At 40.6% G+C, this 22,368-nt stretch overlaps 1 protein-coding gene across 8 annotated transcripts in view; it reads left to right on the top strand.

Moving 5' to 3' along the window:
* INPP4B (inositol polyphosphate-4-phosphatase type II B) overlaps nucleotides 1–22,368 on the top strand; it is a gene marked incomplete at its 5' end in the record, with an annotated part of 266,775 nt that overhangs the window by 201,957 nt on the left and 42,450 nt on the right. For all 8 annotated transcript variants that reach the window (XM_081208335.1, XM_081208336.1, XM_081208333.1 and 5 more), the window contains 3 exons: nucleotides 1,090–1,267; nucleotides 3,067–3,279; nucleotides 10,321–10,468. In XM_081208335.1, the coding sequence (XP_081064461.1) occupies nucleotides 1,090–1,267; nucleotides 3,067–3,279; nucleotides 10,321–10,468 (539 nt within the window). The remainder of the gene's footprint in view (nucleotides 1–1,089; nucleotides 1,268–3,066; nucleotides 3,280–10,320; nucleotides 10,469–22,368) is intronic.

Consider the following 22,368-nt stretch of genomic DNA (forward strand, 5'->3'; position numbering starts at 1 on the left):
AAGAAACGGACATAATTTGCTGTTTTATTGTTTAAAAATGTCATCGGCCAGAGATAATCCTGAAGATCACAAGGCGAGTTTTCCTCTCCTTAAACTGGTTGTTATTTTAGGTGCAAAATTAAAACTGGATACTGGGCTTTTTGTGGCTTGTAGTTCAGTACAAACCTCTTGCTTCTCACTTTTCAACATACCATTTAATACCATGCTTCTTCCCATATTTCTTCCTTGTTTTCCCATAAATTTGACATTCCAGTGCTGTGCCATTGTGGTCTTCCTGATTAGTCATGTCATCTTTTTGATTGCTCTTAGTCTCTTTCCAGTGGCATGCCTTAGCATCTCCTAGCAAAAATAAGCCTAAATTCCAAAATTCCCCACATCTGCCATCATCTCCTCCTCCTGCTTCCGCTCCTTGTATTATATCCCCTGTACTGAATTTTAGTTCATAGCCTCCTCAAGGCAGAGGCCTGTCCTTTTATTGCTACTCTGCAACAATGATAGCAAAAATAACAACATTTCATAGACCCAACAGTGATGAGGATAAAAGCATACTGTGGTTGATTAATAATAATTAACTTTAGGATACTTATCAAAAATATTAAAAATGTAATTGCATAGATGGGGGGAGGAAGTGAGAAAAATGTTTTACTTAGGCTCGTTATGGATTGTCAAGTGTGTCACTTGAGGTTATATATGCTTTTATTTTCTTTAGAATTGTAGGAATGGGAACCTGTCTGCTTTCTTTCCTTTTTGTTTTTTTTTTATGGTACAGTGGTTCATTCAAAGAGCTTCAGGGAATAATTAGTTTCAGCAGCAGTGCCTGAAGCGTTCATCAAAGAAAAGGTTACCATCTCTTACTATGCCAGCAAGGTCTGTTTGCTAGCATATAGCCAGTTGGATTTCCAAATAGTGCCCATAAAGGTGTTGTAGTCAACTTTAGAACACCTTTCCATAATAATTGTAGAATTCTGAGAGTCTTCACATACTGATGATGAGTATCCACTTGGCCTTTAAAAGTTAAAAAGAAAAAGGGTTTTGACTTTCATGTGTGTGTGTTTTTTAAAAAAATATTATCTTTATTTCATTCTGCAGTACTGGGTACCAATGTATTTACTATTCACCTGAAAACACAGCCAAGGCGAAAGAAGTTCTTAGTAGCATCAATCATCTGCAGCCTCTCATATCAAGCCATGCAGACCTGCTGCTTAATTCTGCAAGGCAGCATTTGCCAGACAGCTTGAAGAATTCCTTAAAGATGCTTTCAGAAACGGTAAGATTCAAATATGGTCCCTGCAGTGACAACTAGACAGAACTCACCAAATTCGTAGCTACTATCTCTCTCTGCATCCCTAACATGAGGAAATGTTAGGTTATTTTGGTGGTTACAAGCTTCAGGCTACTGCCATAGGAAAATCATGCTCTTTTTGGTTTTAACCCCATTCTGAATTGTTGTTGTTGTTTTTAAAAATGTGATTTCTATACACAGGGAATAAAAGTAGGTATCATTGTTTGAACTAGGAATGTCTGTCTAAATTTTGTTTATTCTTTTGTTAAAATGGATATCCTACTCTTCCTCATAAAATCTTTGTAGGAAACTCCACAAAAGTAATTTTTTCCTATTTTTATCTATTTTACACCAGCCGTGCACAACCTTTGGCCCTTGGCCTAATTTCATGTGGGTGGCAAGGAGAGGAGTAAGGAGTGAGAGAGAGAGAGAAAGAGAGAGAGAGAGAGAGAAAGGAAGGAAGGAAGGAAGGAAGGAAGGAAGGAAGGAAGGAAGGAAGGAAGGAGGTGAAGTGAGAAAGAACAGGGTAGGTGGGATTATGCCATGCAGCCCATCCACCTTTTTAAATGTTCTCTGTGAAAACTGCAGCTAACAAAAACTATTACATTATAAAATTCCTCCTCCTGGGTTGGAGAGTCTCTGCTCACAAATTGCAAGGATTCATGGTTTTCAAAGTACATCCCAAATCTGTTTTGTTTTTAACCAATATAGATAACTTATTCACAGGTTTTTCCTGCTATAGCAATGAAAAATGGCACTTGCTGTCTCTCAGATTTACCCTATTTTTGGCCTACATTTTAGGGGGAGATCTTTGGTGTACTCTTTTACCTTGGTGCCTTTAATGGAATTCATTGGGGTTTTTAAAATAATAATGTGATGTTCTTCTAAATCGAGATTTATGTCACATTTGTAGTGTAATAATTAAATCAGATGTCTCTAGTACACACTATGGATATGTCTACAAGGAGGAAGGATGAGTGCTAGCAGTTGATTGAACTGATACAAGAAAAATAAATGAGATTTAATAGGAAGGAAGGTGGGTGTCCTAGTTTAAAGGTTTTTGTGTGTAATTCTGCTGAGATGAATGTGAAATTTAGAGAGTTGTTCGGGATAGGCACCTTTTAATTGAACAAAGGCTTGCCTAGGGGTGAAACATTACATTATTCATTTGATAATTATGTGATCTCTTGAACTGTAAACTTGCCATCATCGGTCAACATGGACCATTGCTTCTTATCATGCTTTGAAATTAGCTAATAATGGAATCACAGCAGGCAACAAGATTGTCACAAGTTGTCTATTGGCTCTCCTGTGCTGGTTGTTGCTTAACCAGGGGTTCTCTAAATTTTTGAATTCTGGGTCCCATCTGCTTCTGCAGTTACTGTGCCTTATACATACACAGATACACAGATACACACAAACAACAACAACTTTGCACTAATTGATTTCCCCTCACACAGTTGTGTGCAGACTAGTGCCGGGCTGAAACTTGATCCCAAGTTTCTCAGGACCGTGTGTCCCTTTGCAAATTGGGGTGCTATTTTCTGCAGCTCCCTTAGGGGCATTACAAATATTGAGAGAATTTGTGTCTCTTAAGGTGCCACAAAACTTCATTGTTTTCAAAAGCTTAGCATACCCTTGCACTAAGAGAAGTTGATATAAATAGATAACAAAATACATTTCCTTACCTAGTCTTTGGTGCCATTGTGGCAACTACAGGCTATACTGTAAATTAGATGTACGTTGCCTGCTTACTACTGACTGCACACTCATTTTAATTCTAGACAGAGTTATTTGTACATGCATTTAAGGATCAGCTGATCAGAAGTGCCCTTTTAGCTCTATACACAGCCCGTCCAGGTTGTGTCCTAAAAAAACCTACTGTGCCAAGGAACAGTGCTGAAGAGAGTGGGGATCAGTCGAATCAGGAGCATCCATCCCAAATCAAGAGACAAGATTCTATACCTCACCATTCGGAATATGACGAGGAAGAGTGGGTAAGTAGCCTCAGAGTAATAATAATAATAATAATAATAATAATAATAATAATAATAATAATAATAATAATAATAATTTATTATTTATACCCCGCCCATCTGGCTGGGTTTCCCCAGCCACTCTGGGCGGCTTCCAAAAGAATATTAAAATACTGAGTATTAAGTATGTTCTTGGATAAGTCCATTCAATTACAAATTGTCAATTATGGGTACCATTGCATGCACTTTGGGCTTTATTATTATTATTATTAATTCCACAGGAGCATCCATCTTAGTCAGCTGCAGGAACTGCAACAGATTCCTGTGACACCTTAAGCACACTTTGTTACATGCAAGAAGCGACTTCATGAATGTGGCAAAGTATGGCACAATAAGGCAAGCAACAAAGGGAGTGACACATAGGCCACAGCCAGTATCGTTGCCTCAGAATAATCAGAGGATTAAAATCTGGGAACCGCATTCCCAAATTTCACTGAAGAATCACTGTCATTGCACGGAACAAAGTGTAGGAGCCAAAGTGTTGATTTACTGGATGCGTGGAGGGAAGCAGTTCTAGGGATGAATCAATGACCTGAACAAACTCCCATTTTGAGTTTACAAAAACTTACATGACTTGTTACCTGGAGGCAATTTGTTTGTTCATCACAAGCAATCAGAGATGTGGCTATTTAAAGTCTGGCTTAGCTTCTCTCTCTCCTACTGTACCTTACAAAGGAAAAGGTAAACTGGGTCACAGCTTGCAATTTGTTGAGCCAGAAGGGGAGAAGTAGGGTCTGTCAGTTATTAAGAACATAATAACTGCCTCCCCAGATCAGACCGAAGATCCTATCTGCGCCAGCAGTTTCCCACCTGCAGTGGCCATACAGGAGTCCGTTGATATCCCAGAAGCTATATCAATAAGCTATATAGATATATATAACTTTTTGAAGGCATAATCATGCATTCCAACTGAAAATTTATATGTGGTGCCCAAACACATGGTGAAAACAGTAAATATATACAACTCTACAAAATTAAAATGCCAGAAGCAGCAGTTTAAATGCTTTTTAATATACTACGCAGATACCTCCCTGCGGGACACATCCCCCCTGTCCATCACTTTCAAAGGAAGAAAAGAAAGAAGGGGGGCTGCCCAGGACAGAGAGAGCTGGCAGATTAATGATATGCTTCGTACCACCTTGCAAACTGTGGGGCAGCTTTTCTCACAAGTTTGCATGAAAAAATGGCATTTTAAGAGTTCATGCTGGAAGCTTCTGTTTGTGCAACGCTGTTAGTTACAAATACTGTCAGGCAGTTAAGATCAATGCCGATTAGGCTGCTGAGTAAAATGCAATTGGCCATGGTATTCCTAGGCAGCACCAAAGCAATGCTAACTCCGTAAAGAAAAATATTTCACCTGATGGTTACAGATCGTCTCTGAATAGTTGTTCCCGTTTTCTCTCACCAGCTGTTTCTATCATTCCAAAGCCTCCCTTCAGGGAGGATAAAAAGTCACTCCATACATAATGCAAGAGTTAGGTGGGCAGAGTGCCATTTAGAAGCCAGTGTTGTATATTTCTAGCTAGTTAACATGCCTGGTTAGAAAGTACTTTATGAACAGCAGTGGACAAATATGAAAAGACAACCAGAGTTATAAGTCCAGGCTTTACTTACCCAAATTTTTGAAAAGAGAAATTTCAGAATGCATGTGAGAAGATAATACAGTTGATTTGCCAAAACAGATCTTCTAGGAACCTGTGTGGTGTAGTGGTTAACGTGTTGAATTAAGACCTGTGAATTAAGACCTGGGAGACCAGTGTTCAAACGCCTGCTTGAGCCATGAAGCTGGGTGAACTTGGGCCAGTCACAGTCTCTCACCTAACCTGCCTCACAGGGTTGTTGTTGTTGTGAGGATAAAATGGAGGAGGAGCATATACAACACCTTGAGCTCCTTGGAGAAAAGGTGGGGATATAAATGTTACAACAACAACAACAACAACAGACACAATTACTATGTAATCATTGCCCCTAAATATATATATTTAATATCTTAAGTGTGTCATCTTACTGCAGCTTAAACACAGAAGAAAGCAGGAACAGCCCAGCCATGAGGCAAACTGAGGCAGCCGCTTCAGGTGGCAGAATCCAAGGGCATGCCTCTCTCTCCCCCCCCCCCCATCCCTACTGTTGAAAAAGCTGTGGCTTCTGGATTCTGGCAGAGTGCCATGCTTACCAGGAGAGGTCACACAAGGCATCCAGAGCCCTCTGCATAATCTTGTGGTCTCTCACACAGTCTCCCCAGAAACCATAGCTGCATGATGCCAGTAAGCAAGACTTTGGTTTTTTGGGGGGCGGTAGGGGGAAGCAAGAGGAGCAAGGCACATACACAGGACAGCAATTTTCCTTTTCACCTCAAGCAGGAAACCGGGATGAGCTGCCACCTAAAAGGAAGCACATTTCAGCCACACTTTAGGAGACATAAACATGCAAGTTCGGTTGCAGCACAGAAGCAAGAAGGGTTATGGTTGAGAAATATCAAAAATAGTACAGACAGAGGGAAGAAAGGACTACCTTGCTAAGCAGTGAGGACAGTTTTGTGCAGCAAGAATATTTGCCAGAGTTTAGCTCAGCTTCAATTCAGATTTTGAATGCTTGCTCGCCCTCCTCCTCCCAAGATGTTTTACTTTTCTTTGGGGAAGAAAAATGTACCTTTTGGACATGCCTTACAGTGATTCTATTTTAATCTTTATATACATGCACTTGTACTATAATGGTTGAAAGGGAAAATAGGATTCTGCCCCCACTTGTGAACCAGAAGGCAGAGGGAGGGGAGGATAGAGCTAATCATTGCTATTCTGAACCTCAGTGACTTGCAAAAAATGTGACAGTGAAGTTTGGGCCGTGTCCCAGTATATCTCAGTAGCTATCAGTGTAAACTGGGAATACTTCCAGTGAAGTTAATTGCCTAACATAAATGAAAATGTGGGAAGAACCAGTCCTCCTAATACTAGACTTACCAAAATGCTTCAGCTGTCATTGTATAAGTTCATGTGGCTTTGGGTAAAATCCAAGTTGGCCTGAATTGGGCCAATTTGAGCCTCTGATTCAGATTCAGAACCTGTTTCTCTTTAGTGATATTGTTGTATGGTTATGTGTTTGTGTTTTCTTGTCTACATTTTACCTTTCTCTCTCTTTCCAATTTTTATCTTTTCTTTGTGTCAAAACTGAATTGTAAACAAACATTTGTGCTAAGTCAAAACACTGAATACCATGCTGCAATACCTAGAGGCTGAATTGTGGAAAGATGAGGAAAGGGAAGGAGGGGGTACTTTGCCACAAACAGCTACTCTAAAAAACTGAAGTAAATAATAAGAAACAATAATATAAATAGGCACCGTGGGAGGGTGATCATTATCAGGATCTCAGCAGGCAGGAAGCGGGGTTGAGGGTGGGGGTGGGTTTAACTCTTTTGTCCACTTCTGTGGCCTTCACAAAAATAACTCCTTTGAAACTGCTAATTGCATTGGGAGGAAAGTCATAGTTTCTTCAGGGCAGCAGCAGGGGAGGAAAGGGTTACTCTGCTTGATCGTGACAGGTATCAAGCCCCTTGCCTTGTGGTTTCTATTTACATTTCTCTCTCTCTCTCTCTCTCTCTCTCTCTCTCTCTCTCTCTCTCTCTCACACACACACACACACACACACACACACATACACACACTGCAAATAAACCCTTAATGCCATGTCTAGTTTGGCCCAAACAAACATGCCAGTTATTTCTATTTCACTATCGTAGACTGCTGTCTTATGCACACTAAGCTGTGAGTAAAATCTCATTGAACAGTGTTTCTGGCTAATGAGTAAACATACGGAAGATTGTACTGTTAGAAACATGTTTGTCAAGGTTAAGGGGGATTTCTATTTTTCATTTTTCATTTTTGCAAAAGTTGGAAGGTTGCATATTTCTTTCAGTGCGAGTACAATACAGTCTTTAAACATCATGTTGTTGTGCTTGTTATGCTTGAAATGAAATAGAAATTTAGCATTGATTTTTACCAAAGGCTTATTTTAGTTGTCTTTCAGAAATAAAAAGATCAAATAAGGGCAAATCAACTCAGGGATTGAGAAAAACTCACGAGTTTAATTTTACCACTGTGATAACTCCCACGGGGGTGAAATTTTAGTTCAGATAAACATGTGTGCACTTACAGAACAAGGACATGAATAACTTATTGCTAAGCAGGGCGTTGGTTTTTTTAACAGGAGTGAGTCAGGTTTGATTTCAGGGTTTGTCAGAGATGGAGGGGGCGGGGATAGGTTCTGGTATATAGATTTTTAAACCAGAGAGAGAGAAAAGCAGAGGGAGATAAGTTTTCTGAGTAAACACCCAAGGGAAATAAATTATTTCCTATGAAATAAAAACATTTAAGCTAAAATCACATTCATAATTCCTCTCTTGAGTCCACAGGTGATTAGATCATTTGTTCATTCTATAATCCATTAGTCAGGTAGGTCTTTAGAAATAATCTGGTAAGTAGGAGATTTGTCAGCTATTAAAAGCAGTACCCAGAAATATGAAAAGTAAACACAAACCAGAGTTATTTATAAAGTACTAATGTTTGTAAAAAACAACAACCCTGCAAACCTTTTATATAAAGATGCAGATGCAAGGTGGCTGGTTATGGCAGATAGGGCATATACATGTCAATAATTGCTGGCACAATACTGTACTTTTAAAAAAATGTATTCATGCTGCAGACTGAGCTTGTATAAGCTTTTGAACTCTTCTACAACATTATCATCATGTTATAATTTTCTCCTACTTGGCATTCTATCCTGCACTTTCACATATCTCTTTAGAAATATTCCACTTTTACCTGTCTTTAAATTATTGTTATACTGTTCCTTTTCTTTCATGGGCAGATAGAAATAGCTGCTGACGATCTTGTTGATAATTCAGCCCATGTGCTTTTACCTTATTTCAACAGCTGATCAGAAACGTGAAGCTAGCTAGATATTGTAAGCTAGCTTTACCATGTGATTGAAGATCCAGTAGTTGAGTTTACAAGTAACTGTGACATGCTGAACAGTTATGTAATGCTGATTGAACCTGATATATCACTGCTTAAGGCATCTGATTCTCTCCCCATAAAACTTGTTTCCTGATTTCCATGGCCTATTAAAACCTGCTGTTAATGAACAGTCAAGTAAGCACAATTGTTTGAAGTCACAGCTTTAATCCACCACGGTTCCTTTTTATTCTTAGAATGTGTTCTCTGCCACTGACCACTGCAAACATAAACCACAACACCACAGGCATCCATGCTATACTTGCAAACACAATGAAATGTTTACTAGCCCTCAAAAATTTATGGAGCTGAACTTAAAGATGGTGAGCACAACCCAGTTATTCTTTCTTGATCTCTCAGTGGCTTTCAGTACTATTGACCATGATCTCCTTCTCAGCCAACTTAGTGGGATGGGTATAGAGGTGCTGTTTTACAGTAGTTCCAGTCCTATGGGTTGGTTTCCAAGAATGATAATGAGTGATTGTCTTTTGGCCCCTTGGCAGATGTGCTGTGGGATATCATAGGGTACCATTATGCCCCCAATGTTGTTTCACATCTATATGAAGCAATTTAGAGATTCAGAGATTTGGGGCAAGGCCTCATCAGTATGCTGGTGGTGCCCACCTATATTTCTCAGTAGCACCCAAATGAAGAGAGGCTGTGCAAACCCTGAACTGGTCCCTGGGCTCAGTGGTGAACTCTGAATTGTGGCAAAAATGAGGTGCTGTAGGTGAATGGTTCCCAAGAAAAGATAATTGGTCAATTGCCTGCTTTGGGTGGGGCCATACTGCCCTTGAAAGAGCGGGTTCATAGTTTGGAGGTGCTCCTGGTTCTGTTTTGTTGCTAGAGGCCTGGGTGACCTCAGTAGCTAGGACACCTGACCAGTGTCATCTGTGAGCTGGTAATCACAGGCTGTATTACTGCAATGCTGCACTTGAGATTTGTCCAGAAGTTGTAATTAGTGCAAAATGTAGGCAGCTCGAGTGCTCACCGGGGCAGGATATAGTCAACATATTACCCCACTGTTGAAAGAATTGCACTGGCTGTCAGTTAGCTACTAGACAAGTTAAAGGTGCTAGTTTGATGTGCAAAGCCCTCTATAGCTTGGGGCCAGGATACCTGAAAGGTGGCCTTACTTGTATACCCTATCAATCACTGCACTCCGCAGGTAAGGGCCTCTTGCAGATATCGTGTTATCAGGAGGTCCATAATGTCGAAATGGGGCCTTTTGTGTTGTTGCACCTCCCCTTTGTAATTCCTTCCCCTTGAATATTAGAAAACGGCATCCTTTGGGCACCTACTAAAGGCCTTCCTCTTCCAAGAAGCCTTTTAAGATGAGATATTTCCCTGTCTGCATCTGTACTGGAATTGTTTTTAGGATGTTTTGTTGCTTTATCATGTGATGCTTGCTGCCCTGTGCTCCTTTCACAGGAAGGGTGGGATACGAATTTAATTTTATATGACTTTTAAAAATGCCACTTCCCACTTGGAGGTATTGAGTATCTTCAGGGACTGGGCTTCTCATCAGTTATGTAAACATGTACTAATGTATTTCATCTTGAAGAAAATAGCTATACTCTTCCCTTAGAATATACATCAGCCCAAACAGCTTCAGATGCACAAGAATAATTTTTGCCAAAATAATTTTTGCCAAAATAAATTTGAGAAAGTGGGAGCTGTGGTCCACAACTGTATATGTGACATATTTGTCAGTCTTTGAGGTATTACATGTGTCTTTCTCTTTGCTGCAATATACCAATATGGATGCTCCTCTTGAATAGTCTTTGGCAATTCTAAACGTAGCGACAATCCTAGAATAATTTATTCTGCAATTGTACCTTTGAAGTAAGTAGCAAAGATCTTCTGCTGAAGTAGATTCAAGGCTGGAATATATTGTTTTGTTATTATTCACTATAGTAAGGAAACTAATGAATCTACTGTTGTGTCTTTAAATGCATTTTTAAATATTGAGTGGTGATACTGATACTTTTTTCAGGACAGGGTGTGGGCCAATGTGGGGAAGAGTTTAAACTGCATTATTGCAATGGTGGATAGACTGCTTGAAAAAGACAACATGCCCAGCATCACTACGGAAAATGGAAACGACCCTCTACCAGCAGAGCATGTGTCGCCTCATCTAAGTGGTAGGAAGCACATTTTTATTATCATTGAAGAGCTGAATAAAATGAAAAGGCCACAGGAAAGAGAGAGGAGGCGAGTTGGTAGATGAAAGTGCTGATGGTATAGTTTTGCATGATTCTGGCCTTGAATGTTGGGAGATTATTTATCAAATTGCATCTCCATAGTGGAGTCAAGAATTGCTTGCAGTGCTTAATTGTGTGTGTGTGTGCTACAAGGAAACCTCTTTGAAAGAACAGTCTTCTGCTTTGAAGTTTCTGACATATTTTAATCTGCTTTAGGCTCTCCTTGAAAACAGTATTCAGAGGAAGAGTCAAGTGCACGCACTTAACCCTTACCAGGCTCGGTAGGAAATAGAGGGAAAGGCAGTTGACAGATGCCTCTTTGACATAAATTTATATGCTGTTTTCAAAATAAATATATCATTGTGGTTTGTGCAAACTATCTGAATAGTGGGGTCATAGTCGCAACTGGTTTCTAGCATGAAAAATAGACTTGGGAGGTTTGTCCTGTTGTCGGTCACAGTTACTACTTGCAGTGGGATCCTCTGTATGTGTGCTCAGAAGTAATTCACATGGAGTTCAATAGGACTTACTAGCATGCATAATATTGCAGTCTTAATGTTTGTTGTTGTTTAGTCATTTAGTCGTGTCTGACTCTTCGTGACCCCATGGACTAGAGCACACCAGGCACTCCTGTCTTCCACTGCCTCCCGCAGCTTGATCAAACTCATGCTGGTAGCTTCGAGAACACAGTCCAAACATCTCGTCCTCTGCAGTCCCCTTCTCCTTGTGCCCTCCATCTTTCCCAACACCAGGGTCTTCTCTTCGCATGAGGTGGCCAAAATATTGGAGCCTCAGCTTTACGATCTGTCCTTCCAATGAGCACTCAGGGCTGATTTCCTTCAGAATGGATAGGTTTGATCTTCTTGCAGTCCATGGGACTCTCAAGAGTCTCCTCCAGCACCATAATACAAAAGCATCAATTCTTCGGCTATCAGCCTTCTTTATGGTCCAGCTCTCACTTCCATACACCACTACTTAATGTTTATTTTGTTTATTTTGCACTAAATATGTGCCAGTGGAGCTACAGTGACAATTGAAAGATGAATCCGGACTCTCTTTTAACAAAAAATAAAATAAAATGAATTTTTGCTAATGGAAATAGAAGGGCTTGTTCTTCTAAGCATAAGGAAAAGCATGGTGGGTGGTGCAAAGGTGAGAGTGGGAAAGGAGAATGAAGAGAATTAACAGCAAATGACATTATAGGTAGTGAGCTGAGAGTGAGAACCAGATAACAAGGAGCAAAGAGGTGGGCAGCTTTTCAATGCAATGAGTGGGAGACTGAGCTTTTTTCAGAAAGCAACAGGGACGATCAGAGTCACAACTGCTGGCTAATTAGTTAAGGGAGCATTGGGGGAATCATGAGACCAAAGGAGCAGCTAGAGAAGCACTTTGACAAACAGAAAAAAACCAAAAGTAAAAGAACAAGTAGTTTGTGAGGTATATGACTAAGGGATTATGGGTAGGGTGTAAAGATAAAAGTCAGAGGGTCAAAGCACCACCATTAGCAACGAGGTATGTTTTATGACAGTATTAATAAGATCTTTGGTTTTGTTTACTCTTGAAAAGAAATGAGTGACTAATTACCACTGTGATCCTGTGCTTGACAACCCACACATATGCACTGTATCTTACTTGTTAAAGAACAGGTTCTGTAGTGTTTTCTACAGTTTGTGTTTAGCCCAGAAATCTTAGACTGCTGGAAGCCGTGCAGAGTGGCTGGGGCAATCCAATCAGATGGACAGGGTACAAATAATCACATTATTATTACTATCATCATTGGATCATAGAATTGGAAGGGACGCTGAGGATCATCTACTCCAACTTAGAATAGGTGACCCATCAGGTTCTTTCCAGCTCTGTGCATCTTGACTTTGTGATATAAATAAACAGGACTGCTACTCACACAAGATCTTGTGATGCTGTCAATTTGTAACATTTCTGCGAACGCAAGTACTGAGTGCCCAAACTTAGGCATCCAGTAATAGATAACTAATATTATGAATTGCTGTGGAGAATGTTCTCTGTGGCTTTAACGTTTTTTTAAATTCCCTACAGCTACTGACCATTAAAACACTGGTGCTTTAAAACTGTGTGGCACAGGTTTCACCTTGGGATTTTCTGTTGCAATTTCTACAGTATAATGTCTTTATTGTAGGAGGCAAAGCTAACATATGCATGATTTACTTGTGCATGTACTCGCCACCCCAATTTGCTATAACATTTTATATTTGTGGCTGAGTGTGTGTGTCCAGCAGGGAGGCTGAATAGTAGGTTGCTTGTAGTAGATTAGCAAATGGAAGACATTATTTTAAGGAAAATTGTTGTTTGGATGCTATGGAATCAAAATAGAATTTCTTACAAATCTGTGTGCATTCTGGCACCCTATAGAAAAGAATAAAGACAACCAAGCAGTAACACTTAATTGTTTAAATGGGGTTTTTTTGTACCTTTCTTTTGATGCAACGCTTCTGTGGTGTGGTTTGCTGGTTGTTTTACATGCTTGTGGTATTTTATGTTAAAATCTGCATACCCTCAATTTATTTCTTAGATAGCTAGCTTTAAATTAGGAATATATTATCTCTGATCCTTCTTGAAGACCAATGTTTGAGTACTTTCTTAAGGCTGAATTTGAGAGATCAGTTTCCATGGTAACTATCTATGGTGTCATCAGCACAGTATTATGATTTCACTGCAGGATAAAGCAAGTAAAAAGCATTCATTTTTTAAGGTAGAGGATTGTTGTAAAGCACTGTGTTTGCAGGAGAAAATTAAAGTTAATATTTTCCATGTCTCTTTCCATAGAATTCAGGCTGTAGATTTCCCTTTTTCAAAATGAAGTCCCAACATTGTGTGGATTATCATACTTGCTGTACAGAGAGATTCTATTTATTAAGGGCTGAATTTCTGATCACTCAGTTCGCCAACTCCACTGTCATCCCCCCCACATTAACTATAACTTCCCTTTCCCAGCCCAGGCAACTACTAAGCTCACTTTTCACCTTCCCAGTCCTATTCTGAAACAATTTCTCTCTCTCTTCTGCAATCCCACTTTGCACCTGTTTTCACCTTCACTCCATGTGCATGCCGCCTCCTTTTGTGGGGACCCCCCCCTGCACATAAACCACCCACATGTAAACTACCAGAATCTTCCTCCTCCCACACATTGCAGCTATGAATTATCCTTTTCACCTTCCACCCAATTATGAGGGCCCTCTTTTTCAAACCATTCCGTGCCACTGCTTCCGTCTTCAAGCCCATTCCCCTGGTCCCTCCTCCCTCCTTTTTGTGATCCCCTTTGCACCTCCTCTTTTCACACCCCCCCTTTTCTTTCTACCTTCCTCCTCACTTTTTTCAATTCTCCCTTGCACATAGATAAAAAATAATAAAAATTGTCCAGTAGCACCTTAGAGACCAACTAAGTTTGCTCTTGGTATAAGCTTTCGTGTGCATGCACACTTCTTCAGATACACTGAAGAGATGGTGAGCTCCTGTTGCTCGGTCCCTGCTCCTGCCAACCTAGCAGTTCGAAAGCACATCAAAGTGCAAGTAGATAAATAGGTACCGCTCCAGCGGGAAGGTAACCGGCATTTCCGTGCGCTGCACTGGTTTGCCAGAAGCGGCTTAGTCACGCTGGCCACATGACCCAGAAGCTATACGCCGGCTCCCTCAGCCAATAAAGTGAGACGAGCGCCACAACCCTAGAGTTGGCTACGACTGGACCTAATGTTCAGGGCACACAGAACGCCATCTCCAATCAACCACACCAGACCCAAACCCAGACCCTCTCCACAGATAAATTACAGACACCATCCAGTAGCCAAACCATAGTGGCACCTCCGGATGCTGCACCCCCCTGCAATCCCTACACAGATCTGGCTGGCACAGGGCACAAAACCACAGCTCGCCCCTATACACGAAGCCAAGCCAGAGCACAACTAAGTGCAGTACAGCCATCTTCTCAGAAAAAACTCTTCACAAGGTCAAGAGGTCAAGACACGAAAGCTTTAGCAACTAATCCACACCTAATGACCCTCCTAAGTGGTACTCAGAATATCACTCAAGAAATCACTCAAGATATCCCTCAAGTAATTAATGAACAAAAGAAGAAAAGACACACTAACCTGGGAACTTCCTCTCTGCCCAGAACGTTGGAGGCTATACACCACACCCCCTCAACAGTATTTATAGGAACTCAAACACTGAGATCCTGCTCTGTTCCAGTAACAAGAAGCCGAAAGCACCAGCCTGAAGATGATGAGTGAGACCTCGTCGAAACGTCGCCTAGACACCCCAACTCTTACACGGGAAGACACCCGAAGACACCAAAACCTGCATATATATATATATATATATATATATATATATATATATATGACTACGTCAGACCAACACGGCTACCTACCTGAATCTAGACCCTTGCACATAGATCACCACCATATCTATGCCTTATCCTCTTTCCTATTCTGCAGCCTCCTCTGCACACCATTATCATCTTCATCCCCTTTTCCCTACCTCCTCCTTCCTTCTTTTTTCCAACTCTCCCTTGCACAAAGACCATCACCCCTTTTCTGTGCTGCTGCTTCTCTCTTACTTTGTAGCCTCCTTTGTGCACATACCCATGTTGATAGGTGTTGCGGTATCTTTAAGATGAATAAAACCTTAAATGCAATCCCTTTCATTAAGGTTGTTCAGTTACAGAAGGCTAAGTTCACTTGACGGATGTACATATATGGTGTTCACGTGTTAATAAAACATTTCTTCTAAATTACTACATTGTACCTGGAACGTCTTGATGGAGAAGTGAAATACTCTGTGGGAAGGTACTATGGAATGTTTGAGGGCTCTGTATCCTTTATCTCCCTCACATGAAGCAGCTGAGGAGTGAAAGAGGGAGAAATTTAAAACAGCATTTTCCCCCTTTCAGTGTTTCTTCCTTCTTGCTCTACTCAAACTATGGCAGAGATTTGAGTAAAGCAGAGATGGAGAGACTCTGAGCCATTGTGCCCAACCAACTAATTTTAATAAGAAGCAGTAGCAGAGATGGGTAAAACACAGAAGCCAACACTAAAAGGCTAGCACAACAGTGCATTACCCAACACCCTTCTTGCTGTACTCAAACCTTGTTTTAAAAAGCCACTATCCACCATGTCACCCCCTGCTTGCTCTAGTCAAATCTCTGACATTGTTTAAAATTTGCATTTCCCCCCATGACTTGGAATATTGGAGGAGGAAAGCACAGAGACCAAGGCGATAGCACTAGTTTTCAAAAACAGTTTATTGATTTCACCTGTTTAAGAGCTCACAGTCGTTCAACACATTCACATGTGATCTGCAGGGATATAGTTATCAAAGGCAGTTGCTCTGTGTAACTAGATGGCTAGTTACTAGCACAGAGGAAGGATAAAATAAGGTGACGATGGATGCTTCACAATGCTCATTTAGGTGCTGCAGAGGGTTTTGCCCCCAAATGGCTCTGTCTCTCGGCTTCCTATACTCTCTGCTCAGTCTCTTATTGTGTGACAAGTAGACTGACATATTGATTGTAGACCTTTAGGGTTGCATGCCCCTTTTCTGGCTGCATGATGAAAGGTCATCATCTCTGACCTTATCAGGGTGTCTCTAGGCAAATGGGCACAACTGTCCTGTAATGTGACATTTATCTTCCCAAGAAATCTTGTTTCCTAAAATAAAAAGCCCTATTTGCCAGAGAGAGCCATCAGCCAACTGGAACTCCCCCCCTTTTTTTTTTGACAACCTCACAGAACAACTTTTCCAAATATCCATCCTACTCTTATTCATGTAGGTCATCATTGATGGCATTAGAAACAGTAATATTGTAAAAATGACAAACTGTACATGAATATATATATTGCCAAAAATTTCAGGCTCATTTTGCAAAATAATAGGTGCTTGACAGGACTGGATTGTGTGCTGTGACATGGCTGCTAATAGGGCCAGTGCAGTCTTAGGCTGCATTAATAGAAGCATGGTATCCAGATCATGAGAAGTAAGGGTTACACTCTATTCTGCTGTTCATGCCCCATCTGGAGTCTTGAATCCAGTTCTGGATGCCACATCTGAGAACAGATGCTGACCAACAGGAACATGTCCAGAGGATGGTGATCAGAATGGAGATGAGGATGGAAACCAAGTCCTGTGAGTAGTAGTTGAAAGAGGAGGGTTTGTTTAGCCAAGAGAAGTTAAGCTTAAGGGGAGATTCAATCATGGTCTTCAAATATCTGAAGGGCTGTCATGCAAAAGGTGGAGCAGAGTTGTTTTCTTTCGGGGGGGGCAGATATTATGAAGGCAAACAGATCTTGGCTCAACATTGGAAGAGATTTCATAGCAGTATGAGTGGTTTGACAGTGGAATAAACATGTCTTGGGAAGGTGATGGACTCTCCTTTACCTCATATAAGCTAAGGTTGGACAGTCACCTGTGTGAGATGCTGCACTTGCATGCTGCATTGTAGAGCCTACATTGAGGAGCGAGTTGGAATAGTCCCTTTCTAACTCTTGAGTACCAGGAGATACCCCTGCTGCTTCTTCCATTCTCCATGCTGGCCTCTCTTTCCATGCCATCTGTGTAAGCCAGAAGATGTGCAGGAGGAGGAGAATGGTGGCAACCATGAATAATATCTAGCTAATAGGTTGGGATGGTTCTAGACCAGTTGTGCTTCCAACTGTGCCTCATACCCATAACATCCAAATGAGGGTACTAGAAACGTAGCATTTAGACCAGCAGTTCTCAACCTGTGGGTCCCCAGATGTTGTTGGACTACAACTCCCATGATCCCCAAGTTCTGGCCTTGCTAGCTAGGGGTGATGGGAGTTGTAGTTCAACAACATCTAGGGACCCTCAGGTTGAAAAAGGCTGATTTAGACTATCCTGACAGTGCCATAATGCCTATGCAGACAAATCTTCCATTGTTTCATTTCATTTTTATCTGACTCTTTCACCCAAAGCATGGATGCTACAATAATCCATAAGGTTCAAATTGTGATCCAGGAATTGCAGTTCCACTGGGGTGTACAAGTATTTTTTAATAATAATAATAATTTTTTTAAAAACCCACTCTTTGCTACATCATACTCAGTTTGTTTTCTGCTGATAGGAGAAATTCTTGGTGGCTGGATGTTGTAATATCTTGACATGCTGCTCAGAAAGAAAAACTAGATGTGATGCTATTTAAAGCACTTTGCAGAATCTCAGAAAATTGTATAGAGATGCTGAGAAGAACTGTAGTGAAACAGGGAACCTTTCATCTCATTGAGCCATCAGTACTTAGAAATACTTTTACGCTAGATATGAAATTGACAAGGAACTTCAGACCTCTTGTCAGTTTCACCTCTATGGTGAAAAGCTTCCCCATGACTACTTGACACTTATCACAGCTCCTTGCAGCTTTCCCCCATAAGTCTCCTTGATGAAGCAAGATGTTTTATGTTATGCAAAAGCTGCAAAGAGCAGCAGCAAAACTCACAGTGAAAGGATTCCCCCCCCCCCCAGATCCACTGTGGAAGTGAAAGAAAGTTTGACAGCTAACTGATCTTTGCAGCCTTTGCATGGGGGCTGTAGATGATGTTCAATTACCCTGAAGTGAACTAGCGTGGTGACTAACAGCTGAATGTGCACCTGTTTCTTGAGCAAGACGGAGATCTGTTGAGAGCCAACATGATAAAATGGATAGTGGAAAACTCCATGGACATGAGTAAGATGCTCTTCACATTCCTAATTCAAAGGGCCCCCAAATGCTGTAAAGTTTCAGGATAATGCCTCAAAGCTGCTCTCCCAGTTGAATTCCTCCTTGAAGTTCTACAAGAGCAAATATAATGACAATTAATGTTATTTCACCCCACATAAAATAAGCTAATAAAAATAATAAACTACAGTGCTACGCAAAAGGGCAACTCAGTCCTTGAATGTACGAAGTGCAGTCCAAATATTGGAGAAGACATTAATCCATTTCAAAGAGCTTAGGTAATGGGTCTTTAACTAGAATTGCATTCATGAAGCAAATGGTTAATTGACTCTATATTGTATGAATAATCCTGAGCTATGAGGCTTTTATAAATAAAACCTTTTGGTTTAGTATGTAATGTCTAATTATACTGTATTGAATTTTATTCAAGCTTCTTAGAACTCCAGGGTTTGCCTCACTTGCTTAAATGTGGCATTAATCAAGAAGCACCATCTTCTCCATATCTTTGACCTATTTAATTCCTCAGCTGGTGGCTAGCCACATTGGCAGTATTCACAGTGAAGTGAACAAAAGATTGTGACAAAGATGGGATGAAATTAAGCATATTCCACTGGCCTATGCTACCTTTTTTCTGATCCCTGTTACTAAATAAAGGTGGTTATTTTCTGTTTTGATGTTGGTTATATACCATTATTTCTGTAAAAAGTGGTGATATTGTGAGGCAGCTCTCCTATAAAAGAAATTATTTGTGAATGCAACATAAGAATGTCTGCTCATTCCTTTAAATCCAAGTTATGCAGGTGTACTAGATATCAGGTAGGTAATTGTTCATATGTTTACATAGGGTTATAAAGGACCCCATGGTAACTTATGAGGCCCTCTGGGTCCTCTCTGGGTCATCAGCTGAGTAAAGAGAAAAGGAAGGAAGGAAAGTATGTATGCAGGAGAGCCTTAAATACCATTGCAACAGAACAACCTGTTCTTCAAGGTCTGCAATTGCAACTCTTTCCTCTTCAGAAAGATCTGTTGTAGTAAGTGAAAAATACTCCAGTTGCTTGAAATTTCAAGGGCTACTGTTTGCACCTTTGCTGCAAATCTTACTGAAGAGAAAGTACAAAGTCTTTTGTATTCCCTTCCCCCAGCAAAGCAGAGAGGTAAGGCTTAACTTGTATACCTTGCAAATATGCAAAAAAAGAAGTTATTATTGTATTTTGCAATTGCATGTATGTAATTTTCAGTATGCAGTTGCAGAGCTGAGAGGCAGGGGTCCTCTGCTGCTTCAGAGAACTGCAGGTTATATTGTATAGCGTAGGCTATTTTACTTGAGCAATCTGGAGTTGTTTGCTTTTCAGGTCATGATCCTGCTCTCTGCTTTTTGCACACTGAGGCTTGGATATAGGTTGCTGTCAAAGGTGGGAGAGGATGCTTGGCTGTTGTGCCTTTGGGCTCTTAAGTACACCTGTGAGCATTGCCTCAAAGCTCCATCTTCAGATGCTACAAGGAAATGGCACAGGTCAATTTCTTGTGTGTTACTTTTCATCCAGTATAATATCAGAAAAGGATTCGTGCAGATCCCTTCCTGTAAAAGGGCGGTAGTGCATTTGATGCTTAAACATCCCTTCAGAATATTGGAAACCCCAGAATCGTTGAATTAAGTAGGCTAAGTTAGATGTCATTGAAAACAGTGAGGCAAGTTAGCCATGACTTTGTTCAATGGGACCTAAGTTTAACATGTAATCCGGACTGAGCCCACCGGGGGAGGCTCTAAAATGGTGTACACATTACCATGTACTGTAGCTCCAGTACACTCCCACTGCCATTGTTTGAAACTATGTACACAGGATGCTAAAAGGGACACGGGTGGTGCTGTGGGTTAAACCACAGAGCCTAGGACTTGCTGATCAGAAGGTTGGCGGTTCGAATCCCCGCGACAGAGTGAGCTCCCGTTGCTCAGTCCCTGCTCCTGCCAACCTAGCAATTCGAAAGCATGTCAAAGTGCAAGTAGATAAACAGGTACCGCTCTGGCGGGAAGGTAAACGGCATTTCCATGCGCTGCTCTGGTTCTCTATTAGCGGCTTAATCATGCTGGCCACATGACTCGGAAGCTGTATGCCGGCTCCCTCGGCCAATAAAGCGAGATGAGCGCCACAACCCCAGAGTCGGTCACGACTGGACCTAATGGTCAGGGGTCCCGTTACCTTTACCTTTTACACAGGATGCTAGCCACAATCCGCATATTTCCTTTAGCTTCTTGAAGAATACTGTTGCTTGATGTGTTTTCCTTCAAACCAACTTCCAACTTTGAAAATTTAAGCCACATTCACTTCACAATTAAGCTGAGGTGTGTACATTTGACACAGCTGTTCATGAACTGGTGGCAGCTTCATGACTAGGAGTTGGGGGGCAGATGTTACAGGTGCAGTGGAACCTAACAGGTATTTTGCATTAGGTGATGACATCTCTGGCCTCTCTCTGGTGCATACAGCAACATGTAAATATAACTTGAAATGCAGTGGGAGGAAACATTTTGAGCTGGTTTTGTGTACATAGCCTGGGATACCGGTTTAATTGAATAATAACTGCTTATATGTTGGCGTTTCAGGCTTATTAAGTGGCTCCACCTACTGGAGATAAAACATAACAGTGGAAAAACTAATCAAAATTTCCATGCAAGGCGACTGGATGGCTTACATAAATAATTGAATTTCACTTAACATTGTATTAGGCCTCCAAGATATTAAAAAGCATTATCGTCAGGATCACTGTATTGCTATCACAACATGAATATATTCTATTAAGAGAGAACTCTGTGCTCCTGAGACTTTGGGGGAAATCCTCAATATAAAATATTGCAGTGTTCATAAGTATTGTGAAACACATAGCTTCAGTATGTTCTATACATTTGTACTGTAATAAGTACTTGTGATGCTAATGTAAGATAGATGTAGGTTGAGGTCAAATGTTATCTTGTGGTATAGCAGAGTTTAACACTTTCCAAACCTCTAGCAGTTACAGTTCAATTTGCAGTTCAGGGTTTTATTTTTAGAATACTGAAATCATGAGTTTTGCTTAGATGCTAAATTAGCTGTACAGGATTTGTTAGGAACCTAATTTTAAGCAAATGCTCTTCACCTTCAGTTACAAAGATGGAATGAACAATTAAGTAAATGTAGGGTATGGTAGGTCATACAATAAACTTTTTCGTTATCAGTGGGAACCGACAGAGGAAGGGGAAAAAAGAGCCCAGGATACTGTGAGAATCACAAAAGCACCAAAGGATGCTAAATCTGCTACAGTTGTAAAAAAGAAAGAAAGAAAAAACACAATGTTTGCATTAGAAAAAAATGTTTTTAGTAGGGAACAATCTGTATCTTTGTTCCAAGGCAAAAATGAGGTCACACCTGGGTTTTTATTTCCACTTTACATCACACTTGTTAATTCAAACTCTGAATTAAAAATGAATTCAAATTGGGAACAGATGAAAAATAAAGTTATCTATAGTGATTAAAGGAGTAGAAATTAACTTGGGGGGAAAATATGGAAGCACTCTACAGATATATTGTAGAATTTAACGTAGTCATGGGAAAGGTTTGATACCATCAACCATGGTATCCTTCTGGAGCAACGGTCCAAGATAGAAGTGGGTGGCACCGCTTTGCAGTGGTTCAATTCCTACTTGAATGAATGTTTCCAGATGGTGATGTTTGGGGAGTGTTTTTTGGCCGTGTGGAGCCTTAAATGTGGGTTAGATTTTATCCCCTATACTATTTAATATCTACATGAAACCACTGAGTGGGTTATCCAGAGTTTTGGAGTGTTGTCTTTTTTATTAAAAAAAATTTAATTGAAAATTTAAACAAAACATATTATCCAAAAGCATATCATCCTTAATTCCCCCCCCCCATTTTTCCTCCCTCCCCCACACTCCCACACAAAACCCACCCACCCCCACCCCACCATGACTTCCCTCAGTTCCAGTCTTTGGTTTCTCTGTGAATGCTATTCTCTTCATGTTGCAAAGTTGTATAGATCCTTAAATTGTTTAACTCATTATTGTCAATAAAAAGTTTGTGAATGTTTATTCAAAACCTGCCAAGGAGTCCAATTCACTTTGTTGCCTCTTCAAATACTTTGTAAA

Source organism: Podarcis bocagei (assembly GCF_964188305.1).
Source record: "Podarcis bocagei genome assembly, chromosome: 9".
Taxonomy (NCBI): Eukaryota; Metazoa; Chordata; class Lepidosauria; order Squamata; family Lacertidae; genus Podarcis; species Podarcis bocagei.